Source organism: Trachurus japonicus, chromosome 15, assembly GCF_045865225.1.
Source record: "Trachurus japonicus isolate A0001 chromosome 15, Traja_1.0".
Lineage (NCBI taxonomy): Eukaryota > Metazoa > Chordata > Actinopteri > Carangiformes > Carangidae > Trachurus > Trachurus japonicus.
The window spans coordinates 29,635,807-29,648,196 of NC_140921.1; the positions used below are offsets into that span (position 1 = coordinate 29,635,807).

Sequence of the window (12,390 nt, forward strand, 5' to 3'; positions counted from 1 at the left end):
CATAGAGAATCAGTTTACTATGACTGACACATGTCACCGCAGCAATGGCGCCGCCGCAAGATGGCGGCATACACAAAACGTTCTCCGAATTCGTGTATAGTCATAGCAGTAGGTTCGTTACCTTTAATTGTCGGTGCAAGCTGTTTTTAGAACAGCGGAGCAGAGTCGCAAACTGCTCAGAGTTACGCTACGGAGGCTAATGGGATTTCTTAGTTTCCCTCATCAAACTCATCAAATACACAATCCAACAACTCCACAACGCTCTGGTGGACAAGTTGTGACCTGCACATTCACCACACTATGAGATAATAACACAATGTTACGAAACTGACAGGAACGCGCATCAGCGGTTTTGCATGAATTTCCCTCTAAAACAACTCTGTGTGGTAACGTTGTGTTATTATCTCATAGCGTGGTGAATGTGCAGCTCACAACTTGTCCACCAGAGTGTTTTGGAGTTGTTGGATTGTGTATTTGATGAGTTTGATGAGGGAAACCAAGAAATTCCTTTAGCCTCCATAGTGTAGCTCTGAGCAGCCTGCTACTCCGCTCCACTGTTCTAAAAATAGCTTGCACCGACAATTAAAGGTAACAAACCTACTGCTATGACTATAGGGATTATGGCAATGGGCCAATTTGCCAAAATGTTGAACTATCCCTTTAAAGGAAAACATAGTAAAAATGAATTAAAACAACAACAGTAAAAGCTACAAAAACATCATAAATAAATAAGAACCTTAACAATTATTAAAAGATTTAAAATGAAGATGTACAGATCAACTAAAGCAGGAGCATCAGGTCGTAGAGGGAGATGTACCGGTAATTCAAGTTTTAAAAATAACCCAAGGAAAAAAAGTTTTAGATGAATCTTCTTCAGTTTTCATGTTGCAACTAAACAACAGGAAAAGTTCAAAGTTCATTCCAATCAGCTGAGCATTTATTTTATTAAAAGACAGCAGTGAGTATACAAGACCAATCAGAGCTGTATGTAGCATCTCTAGGTGATAGGAATATTAAACATTATAAAGTAACATCAAGGTTATCATGTAGAAATCAGGTTTGTTGGTATTGTGTTTGTGACCTTGTGTGTGTGTGTGTGTGTGTGTGTGTGTGTGTGTGTGTGTCTTACAGGGTTGAGGAGGACCGTGAGGAAGAGCTCTCCTCCTCTGATGCTCTTGTCCAGCTCCTTTGAGCCTCCTGGGTATTCGTTATAGAAGATTGTGTGGGTGAAGAGACCGCACGTCTGCCGGGGCAAGACCTGAAACACACACGCACACACTGATTTAAACTGCTACATTTTCTTGTACAAAGGCCACATCCGAACCCCATCATAGGAGAGTCACACTGACGCTCCTCTCCAGACTAAAGAAATCCCCGCTCCAGACAGAATCTCTCACAGTGTCTTGTCATGAATAAAAGTGCAGCAGTGAGACATTTCTCTGGCTTTGATCCACACAGCGTTTGTAATTATCCTGAACCCACTAATAAACCCGTCTGCTGGAATAATCTGAGGGTTGCATACGTTTTTCATTCAGCTTCCATCCACAGTGGTAAAAAGTTCCACGTCCGTCCTGTAGGAGGCGCTGCAGGTCTTTGTCCAAACAGAAGAAGCTTTACTTTTTGTGTCTCTTACATAAAAAGGCCACTCTGAGCTCTGGAATACACTGAGCTCCTGCAGCTCTGTCTTTTATTTATGATGTGATACGTGAAGCTGCCGACACTGTGGACAAACCACGGAGACTTTGTTTGCACGGAGAGTCAAGTGAGATCAGGTTTTCTTGCTGCTTCCAGCTGCCGTCAGACAATACAACACCAGTCTGACTCTGGCTCTTATCATCCTGCACTTTGATCGGAGAGTTCTTGCACTATTCACACATCTCCAGTTTTTTTCATTCCACTATTTAGGCTATATTTACACAGCTCACAGTTATTTATTTATGTCCAACACTTCCATTTTTATGTACAAACTGCAAACTCCCATTCAACCCACCCATCTTTGCAATAGTATATTTCTGCCTTTCAACTACCAACATTGTGTATATAGCCTACTTTTTGTTCTGTTCTCGTAAATATCTGTATATACTCGTTAAATATTTTGGCACATAACAGAATGTCTCTCTCTCTTTGTTTTTTTATATTATTATGTTTGTTTTATATAGATTTTTATTTTCCTTGAATGCTACAAATGCTGCTGTAACAACCAAGTTACAGTCTTATGTTGGTATCTGAGAATCTGAGTGGAGGCTCTGGGTTTTCAGCCCCCGTCCGCCCATTTGTACTGCTCAAATTCATTCAAACAAAACTGTGGAAACATTAAAGGGATGGTTCAACGTTTGCTATAATCCCTATAGTTTTAGGAGTAGGTTTGTTACCTTTAATTGTCGGTGCAGGCTATTTTTAGAATGGCGGAGCAGAGCCGCCACGCTATAAGATAATAACACAACGTTATGAGACAGAGTTGTTTTCAAGGTAATTTCATGCAAAACCGCTGATGTGTGCTCACGTCAGGGGCAGTTTTTCATCAACAGTCTCTGCATTTACCTTGAAAACAACTCTGTGTGGTAACGTTGTGTTATTATCTCATAGCGTGGTGAATGTGCAGGTCACAACTTGTCCACCAGAGCGTTGTGGAGTTGTTGGATTGTGTATTTGATGAGTTTGATGAGGGAAACCAAGAAATCCCATGAGCCTCTGTAGCATAGCCCTGAGCAGCTCTGCTCCGCCGTTCTAAAAATAGCTTGCACCGACAATTAAAGGTAACGAACCTACTGCTATGACCATAGCGATTATGGCAATGGGCCAATTTGCCAAAATGTTGAACTATCCCTTTAACACAGCTTCATTTGAACACAATGTAAACACATTTTCTACTTAAAGTGCAAAGAAAAGCTGATATGAGTGCAGCTGAGCAGAGCTGCTGTGTTTTAATCGTCACTTCCTGGACAGCGTGTCAGTGTGGAGACACGTTTCCCCACGGGAGTATTATGGGATTCATCCAGGGCTGCCGACTGACCTGGATCCCGTTGTGGATGAAGCCGCGGCGGTAGCGCGCCGGCCTCAGGTGTGGGTACTCCTCGGTGCTGGTCACCTTGATGCCCCACACAGACTTCCAGGCCTCGTAGAGCTGGCTGTGGACCGGGTAGACCCCCGAGTGGTGGGGGGCCACCGCGTAGCCCATGTCTGTAGGGATACCATGCTCCTGGAGAGAGAGAGGGAGAGAGGTGGGGGGTGAGGGAGGGCAGGATGAGGAGGCAGATACTAGCAGCTGTTGTGGTTATTATTACCAAGGCTGGTTCAATCCCCTACACAGTGTAAATGGTCTAATAAATAAAAGGCAGCATGTCTCACTACATTAACTCGGCTGCGTTATCCAGACTACACAACGACACATTCAGCTCTGCTCTCAACTTGAAACAAATGGAGCCAATAAAAAACTAAACAGGCAGCAGTGCTGTGTGTGTGTTTGATCTCTCTCTCTCACGCATTTCAAAAAAAAGAAACAAACTTCAAAAACAAAAAACATCTTTTTCCTGTCGTACGTTTTATCTGTCTCACACATTTCGTAACAATTCCACACGCAGACACAGTGTTGTGTTTTGTTTTGTTTTTTTGAGGGGGGGGGGGGCGGCTGTCGTGTGCTGGTGCAGTGTACGAGGTGGGAGGAGAGAGGAAACTACACAGCAACACACTCTGAGTGTTAACCACAGGTCACCACAGGCTTGGAGGTGATTAGTGAGTAGAAGGATGAATGCAGATCTATTAGTGGCTGATTGATGGGACTTCCCGTCAATTTATAAATAAAGTTGAATTGAATTGAATTGAATTGAATACTCTCACACACCCCGCTTATTTCACTTAAAAGGTACAATATGTAGGAATTCCCCCCATCTAGCGGTGCGGTTGCATATCTGAACGTATTCTTGATGTTGCATTCAGGTGAAATGGGGCAGACGTCAGACAGACAACAGACGCTGCACGTAACAGGATAAACAAGCGTCTATGTAAACAAGTGGTCCGCCAGCACGAGGCAAAACAATACAGGCCTGACAACATGTTGTCATGGTGATGTGGTATTGTTTTACCGTCTTTCTCTGGTGGAGTAAAATGACATCCGGTTGGTTTGCCGACGGCCGTCTGCCTGACTGCACCTGAATGCAACACCAGTGCCTCCTCTTCCTCACACTACACAGTGGTGACAGTTTTAACAGGCCGAGCCCACAGCTCCGCTGAGTTTCTATGGTTACCTACGGTCACGCTGGCACTCAATGTAAAAAATGGCGATGCAACATGGCCGCCTCGGTTCGTTGCGTCGCCCACTTATGTATTTGTATTTTGTAACAACTCATTCTAAGGAACCAGAAAGCTTTCATTTGTATGCAGCTGTGATTCACCTTCAGTGAAATACGGATTTATGAAAGACAGATTTGATTTTTGGGTAACACTTTACAATAAGGGTCCCTTAATTAACGTTACTTAGTACATTATTAAGCATTAATATATAAACTAATGTGTTAATTAATGCTGATTAATGCATACATAATGATAACTCATTACATTATTCAACTTTTAAATGTATTAACTAACTTTGAGTAGTAAACATTAATTAACTGCTTACTAATAGTCTTCATTAATTAATGTGTTTCCTAATCCTAAGTAATATATAATAATGATTGTTAATATATCTGTAAACGGTTAATTAATGCTTAATAATGTACTAACTAACCTTAATTAAGGGACCCTTATTGTAAAGTGTTACCGATTTTTGCTAATAAAAAGACAAATAAGTTACACACTGGGGCTTTAAGTATTGTCTATAACACCTGAGGTTGAAGAACAGATGTGGATGCTTTTTTCAGACAACACTGCAGCTACTTAGATCGCACACCAATGATGCAGTGACACACACACATACACACACACACACACACACACACAGCCTGCTGCTACAAACTCTGTTGCTTGATCCTGTTCAGGTCTAGACTACTTCCTCCTTCCTCTGCTCTGCAACACTGTCATGTCTGTCTGTGCTGCGTCGGTGCTGCTGACCTGAGCGAAGACCTTGTTGAGCCTCATCTGCTCGGCCAGCACGCTGACGTTGTGGAAGAGGTGAGGCTGCATGTGGCTCCACATGTGGGGGAACCACCAGAAGTCCATCCTGTGCTGCAGCAGCATGTCGTCCCCCCGGTCCTCCTCATCCGTACCTGGACACAGACACACACAGACACACACACATTACATCACTGTAATTTGTTGTTAGCCCCCCGGCCCGGAGGGTAAAAGTGTTTTTTCAATAGTTTAATTAAAGCAGAAGTAAGTGATATATTTGTGTTAATATAAGTCTTAAATAGTTATATCTTCAGACAGCAATCACTTACATAGAGTGTTTGGACTGAAACACGGGTCTGTCAGTCACTCTGCTCTGCTCTGAGCCCAGGAGAAAACATTTATCGTATCCTACAGTTTTTATCCAATGAGGAGAGAGAACGGCATGCAGGGCTGTGTGTGCAGCCAAGGAACGCCGTGAATGTGGCGACGTAGGGACGAGGACTGTTATGGTGCGTTCAAGGAAACTCGTATTTTTCCGACCGTGAAGTGGTACCAGTTCGATCTGGTACGAGTTCACGGGTCAGAAGTTACGAGTGGCCGTTATAGTGACTTTCACCGGTAAAACAGGTCGGAAAAACACGAGTGGGTTGCCTGGAACGCTACAAAGTCGTAAGTTGTGACTTGAAGCTGTAATTTACGATTTCAAAAGCCTGCCTGGAACGCAGCATTAGCGAAAACGACCGGACCACTTACTTCTGCTTTAAAGAAGGTTTCATTGGGTCTGTAAATATGAGGTAGTGATGGAGACAGTTGTAGCAGTCAAGAGTCTCTGCAGTCATTAACACACGGTGGCTATGTGGAACGTCCCTCTGCCATAAACCTGTGTGTTTTTTTTAAATAAAAATAAAACATCTTCTTCCTGGTTGTACAGTGTGCTGTTTATTGTGAAATGCACTGAATCAGAGTTGTTAGTTTTGGTGATGATTGTCTGCTAACAGAAGAATGTAGAAGTTAGTTCAGTAACAATACAGGATGGACTCTACACAGTTCTCAAACCTGCCTTGTATGTCTGTTCTGATTGGTATTTCATTCAAGTTTCATCACATCATCATGGTTGGTAGAGTAGAACATTCATTTCTTCAGGTCATCATTATTATTATTATTATCAAGTGCCTGTATTACAACGCAATATGACGCATTAGGCCAGGTGCTGGGTTAGAGCTGGGAGCTAATGCTAGTGAGTCAGGCCCGTTAAGAACTAAGAACTTTAAAGGTCCAGTGTGTAATATGGGAGTAAAACTGTGACATCTGGCATTCTGATTCTAGATTGAAGCGCTCACTCGCTTGCTCACTCGCACGCACCCCTCCTGTCGGCAAAGTGACGGTGGCCTCCGAGGACAAAAAAACATGTTTACCATGACTGAGGCCTAGTCCACACGAGCCCGGGTATTTTTGAAACCGTGAACATATGTTCCCGGTTGTATGTCCTGTCCACATGCAACCGTGCTTTTGGAACCCTGAAACCGTGTTTTTTTGAAGCCGGAGTCCAGGGTGGGGTTTTGGGCCGGGGTTGGTTTCACCGGGTGCGTGTGGACACTGCAACCGTGATTGTTTTTCTCGTTTACGTCATAGCTGCACACGTGCTGATGTAAACACTGCCAGCTGCAGAGGTTGTTTGCAGCGGTTTGCAGGTGAGCTCGCAAAAATGGAGGTGACAAAGTGGATTTTTATCACTTTTTCTTTTATTTATTTTTTTACATCATCTAAATGCTATTTGTATAGTTTTTCGATGAGAAAAATATAACGAAACGGTCGTCAGGACGATCCTCTTGTCAGCTCCAAACTCACCCTCAATCACAGACCACAGCTGGTTTTCCACACAGCATCATTTACAGTAACAAGTGACGCTACAGATCAGCTGTTTTTAAATGACAGAACTACTACAGTAGCGCCGCAGTTTCTTATTCCCCACCTTGTTTGATTGAGAGTTTTTCGGGATGATTTTCATGAATGAACAGGCAATAGCCTATGTCACTGTCAGGCCGGGTACGACGGGGGGGGGGGGTCGCATCATGCAAGAGCCTATGCGGAGATGAACGGAACGAGCCAAAAGCCGAAAATGTATTCGTGACGTCCGCGGTCGATATAAAGTGGATATGATGTTTCATTCATCCATGTTTTGACAGACAACACAACGGCCAGTGATAATGAGTTGCGCCGCACCGACAGACAGTCATGTGGCTCAGCAGCCAGGTGACGCTCACAGCACAACAACACAGCACACAACAACACAGCACAAGAGTCAAGACACAGCGCAGCAACATGTGCAGGCTGCTGCAGCAGTGCACGTCAAAGGGACACCGCCGAAAATAAAATAAATAGGCTACACATTTTTATTAAATTAATTAATATTTAATTGTTGGACTTGGAGTCTGTGAAATAAAGCTATAATAACACGTAGTTTTGAAATGGTTTTTGCGCATGTTTACATCCATAAAATGACCAAAAATGAACACTATAAGCAGATTTCTTGATAACGAATTATTTAAACAGCATTTGTATAGAAATGATTCCGTCCCAAGCCTTTTGATCCAAGCGGTTTCCACTGTATTTTGATTGGTTAAAACAGCCTTCCACACGTGCATTGCGTCACTTGGTAGCGGATTTCACGGTTGCGTGTGTACGGAGTGTTTTTATTACACCACTGGTGTGGACGCGAAGCAAAACTCCGGTTTCAAAAATACCCGGGCTCGTATGGACAAGGCCTGAGATGACTGGGAGTATTTCAGGAACATGGAGCGATGAGGTGAAGATCGAAAGCATTTTACAATTTGTCTGATGATTTTCCGTTCGGGCTGCCGTACAAACATGGTGGCACAAGATGGCGACTCTTGCTATGTGTATATATAAAAGAAGAATTATAAGGCTACGAAAACTAAACAAATCTTATAGCGATTATTCACAACAAATATATTCATGGGTAGTATGTTCAGATTTTGCCAATGACAATTATTACACACTGGACCTTTAATGTGTATAATAACTTATGGATATTTACCCAAAGTTAGAACATTGATTAACTCAAAATCCAACGCTTGAGTGCCATTGACGTACAGGAGAGGGTGAAAGGGGGGGGGGGGGTGGTTAGGAGAGGGTGAGGGGGCAGCAACTGTAGGAGAAGTAGGAGAGCAGAGCAGGCATCACTCTGCAGAGTAGGACTCCTACTTGTTGTATTTTTGTTGTTTTTTTTGTGTTCTTTTTTTGTACAATGAAAAAACATGTGAAATGAAATGTTCAGATGTCTTACATGTTTTTGAAGCCAAAATTAAAACGGATAAATCACTGTTTTTCTTGAGAGACTCAAGTAAATGCATTTTTCTCAGCTTTCTAGAAAAAAAGTGGTCTTTTTGGTGCAACCAGGCTCTATTCAACTTAAAGCAGAAGTAAGCGATCCGGTCGTTTTCGCTAATGCTGCGTTCGAGGCAGGCTTTTGAAACCGTAAATTACAGCTTCAAGTCACAACTTACGACTTTGTAGCGTTCCAGGCAACCCACTCGTGTTTTTCCGACCTGTTTTACCGGTGAAAGTCACTATAACGGCCACTCGTAACTTCTGACCCGTGAACTCCTACCAGATCAAACTGATACAACTTCACAGGACGGAAAAACACGAGTCTACGAGTTTCCTTGAATGCACCATAACAGTCCTCGTCGCTATGTCACCACATTCACGGCGTCCCTTGGCTGCACACACAGCCCTGCATGCCGTTCTCTCTCCTCATTGGATAAAAACTGTAGGATACGATAAATGTTTTCTCCTCGGCTCAGAGCAGAGCAGAGTGACTGACAGACCCGTGTTTCGGTCCAAACACTCTATGTAAGTGATTGCTGTTGGAAGATATAACTATTTAAGACTTATATTAACACAAATATATCACTTACTTCTGCTTTAAGATAAATCAAGAATGGAACAAGGTACAAACAAATGTTTTTTCCCAAGTTAAATAGAGAGTCTCCTCTTTCCTTTGAGCTATTTGGTGTTTTCAGAGTCATAGTACAAAATATTCTGTGGGTCTTGAAATATTACTCAAAATGCCCCGAAACGCTGGCACAGGGCACTGACCATTTTATAAAAGGGCTGGCACTCAATGAGTTAAATTTTTTTTTTTCATAAAAAAACAAAAACAAAATCGCAGCCATTCTCAATAAATACTTTGGGACTTGGGATTAAAAGGTTGACCTCCGTGGTCCCCGCTGCTTTCCTCTTCCTCATTATGACCAGTGAGGGGCCCGGAGCCTTTTATCCAGACAATACAGTGGTGTGAAGGGCGGGACAGAAAGCTACAGTATGTAACTGTTCTCAGACATGTTGGTTATCTCCATGTGGTGCAGTCAGACTGAACAGCTGGGCTGCAGAGCTGTCAGACCACACTCTGCCTCCAGTTGTTTTAGTCATGTTCCTCTGTCTGACAGGGTGCACCATGAAAAAGCAGAGGAGGTCATCTGTGATCCGTTTACAGCTCAACAAACATATTCAATGAATTTCACCCTCTACATTTTTTTTTGATCTGCGGGTTGTTTTGAGGACTAGTGTGCATGGGAACTTTGCTCTACACTGGTATTCCCTGAAGAAAACAAACATCTAATTTGTTTGTTTCTTACATAAGACTGCTGACCAGCCTTGACAGAACCCATCAAACATGTTGTATAACTTCAAAACATCCATCTGCTGTCCAAACCCACTGGGACCAACACACATGATAATATTCATCATTGATCTCAGACAGTGAGACAGACGTTATCTGTGTCTGATTGTTACTCTGCTGCTGACACAAGTCAATCACATGAAGAAATTCATCTAAACAACAAAAAAACCCTTTATGTTACTGATGTGACAGCTCTTACATGAAGTGAGAGCTCGGTGTTTCCCATCATGCCATGTGGTTTTTTAGTTGGTTGCAAGCACCTGGCTCCAAAAAGTGCATTTGCCTTGATCAGGTGAGGATGTTGTTGCCATGACATCAGAGTGACGTATGACTGAGTTGGACTGAAATCTACCATGGAGTCTACCTCCTCAACCTTTTTAAAGGGATATTTCACCCAAAATTCATATTTCACTCATTATCTACTCACCCTCATGTCAACTAAGAGCTGTGAGAATTTTCAGAGTCCTCCGTTCCTTCTCTGAGTTACGGGGGGGTCCGCACAGCAGTATTTGTCCATATAATGGTTGTCAATGGATACCAACTTTCTTTGTCCAAAAAGACACACCAAAAAACATCCAAATACCTCCATACTGCTCGTCTGTAATGTCCCTCTGGTATTGAAGCCCCGACATGAGAAATTGTTCCGCCGGTCAGTGCAAATCACGCAAGATTTGCACTGACACAGGAAGAGCAGTGAACCGAGACACTGGGAGCTTCCGCTACAAACAAGCTTAAAATATAGACTTATTTAATTTTTTTCGGAACAATTTCTCATGTTGGGGCTTCAATACCAGAGGGACATTACAGACGGATGGAGGTATGGAGGTATTTGGATGTTTTTTGGTGTGTCTTTTTGGACGAAGAAAGTTGGTATCCATTGACAACCATTATATGGACAAATACTGCTGCGCGGACCCCCCCGTAACTCAGAGAAGGAACGGAGGACTCTGAAAATTCTCACAGCTCTTAGTCAGCATGAGGGTGAGTTGATAATGAGTGAAATTTGAATTTTGGGTGAACTATCACTTTAACCAATCAGAGAAGGGGTGGGAGCTGACAGCTGTCAATCAATACAGAAACGCACACCTCCTTCCCTGAGGCTTCAGCCAGTTTTAGCTGCTGGATGACGCTGAGGCCGACACCTTCCCTGATTCCTGCATCATGACGGGATGATGTGTCGGATTCAGTTGGATTGAACTTTGAAGAAGCTTTGAGGGCAGAGAGGAGAGAGGAGGTGGGACTGAGCTTTCATTCAGGAAACACTGTTTGTTTTGTGTTCTTGTGGATATTTGCACAGTGGAAGAGGGAGGGAGAGATGCTGCTGGGCTGCACTGACTGTGAGGACAGAGACAGATGTTACCGCGGTGAGTGAAGTAATGAAGCAAGACCTTTGATAAAAATGATGGATGATAATGGAACTTTCCAGAAAACTCCAAGTTGAAGGTGAAGTGAGGAACCAGGCAGATGCAGTGGCTTCATTTCCAAAACTTGCGCACTGCATTTTATAGTTTGATGGATTTAAATAACAATGGAATAAAATGTCACACTGCCCTGAAAGGAAAGAGATGAGGAGCTGCATTTTATGAAACTGTTAGGAAAGATCCACAGCGGTATTCTAAGACTAGGTCTGAACCTGACAGCTGATGTTACGTACCTGTGTGATAAAACTTTCCGGAAAACCCCAAGTTGAAGGTGAAGTTAGGAACCAGAGCTCTCAGTTTGTTTTGAATGTTGAGCAGTGCCTGTGAAAAAAAGGTGAAATACAGCATGAGTTCAAACTTAATGCACAACAATATCAAATAAATCAAATCAAAATCAAATAAACTTGATTTGTCCCGGAAGGGAAATTTGTCTTGGGCAAGTGGTGTCGTATCAGCTGCTTTGTACTTGTAATACATACATACACAATACATACACTACAGTAGTAACAATGGCACACATATCCAAGAAAGAAAAGAGAAAAAGAGAAAGTGCGGAGAGTGCAATAAATAAATCAAGTTTCTACTTACACTTATTCCAAATAATGACAAACCACTGATCAAAGCCCAAGTCACATGTAGCAACGACTGGCATCTTTACAATGTGGGATATATTTTAAAGTGCTGGATAAAAACTATACTATAAATATTTTACATTCAAGACATCTTCCCCTTTTCTCTTATAAAACATCACTCCATAAATCACCCTCTAACTCCAGGTTATCTTTGCGGGGCTAGGGATGGGGACCCAATTCAGTACTTTTATTGGTACCGACCAAATTCCCACCAAAGTACCGAGTATCGATTCCACTACACAGTCATGGCACGGTACGGCTCGGCACGGCACGGTTTAGGTGCTTTTACATTACAGCTGAGTTCTTCATAGTACTTCCTCATTGGGGTCTCGCTCTCTTTTTTCGATCCTCTCATCAGCTCCAAACTCACTCGTCTACACCTCGTTAACGGACCACGGTGTGGTTTTCCTCACAGCAACATTTAACTCATGAAAGAACAACAGCAGTCTCAGTACAGGTCAGTGGGCGCTGGTGTCGGTGTTTTTTTTAAAGTAGCGGTTTGAGTCTGGTGTCGGACGTCGAGCTCCCGACTCTTCCGGTGACGACGCTCTGGCCAATCAGTGGGAGGCTGACGTCATGTTTTAGT

General features: G+C 43.0%; 1 protein-coding gene across 1 annotated transcript in view; it reads right to left on the reverse strand.

Annotated features, from left to right (window-relative positions):
* The window catches only part of ndst2a (N-deacetylase/N-sulfotransferase (heparan glucosaminyl) 2a), a 30,705-nt gene that overhangs the window by 14,695 nt on the left and 3,620 nt on the right, over positions 1-12,390 (reverse strand). The window contains exons 2-5 of the mRNA XM_085800938.1: positions 11,406-11,493; positions 5,047-5,201; positions 3,014-3,199; positions 1,130-1,258 (exon numbers count right to left, since the gene is read on the reverse strand). Of these exons, the coding sequence (XP_085657064.1) occupies positions 1,130-1,258; positions 3,014-3,199; positions 5,047-5,201; positions 11,406-11,493 (558 nt within the window). The remainder of the gene's footprint in view (positions 1-1,129; positions 1,259-3,013; positions 3,200-5,046; positions 5,202-11,405; positions 11,494-12,390) is intronic.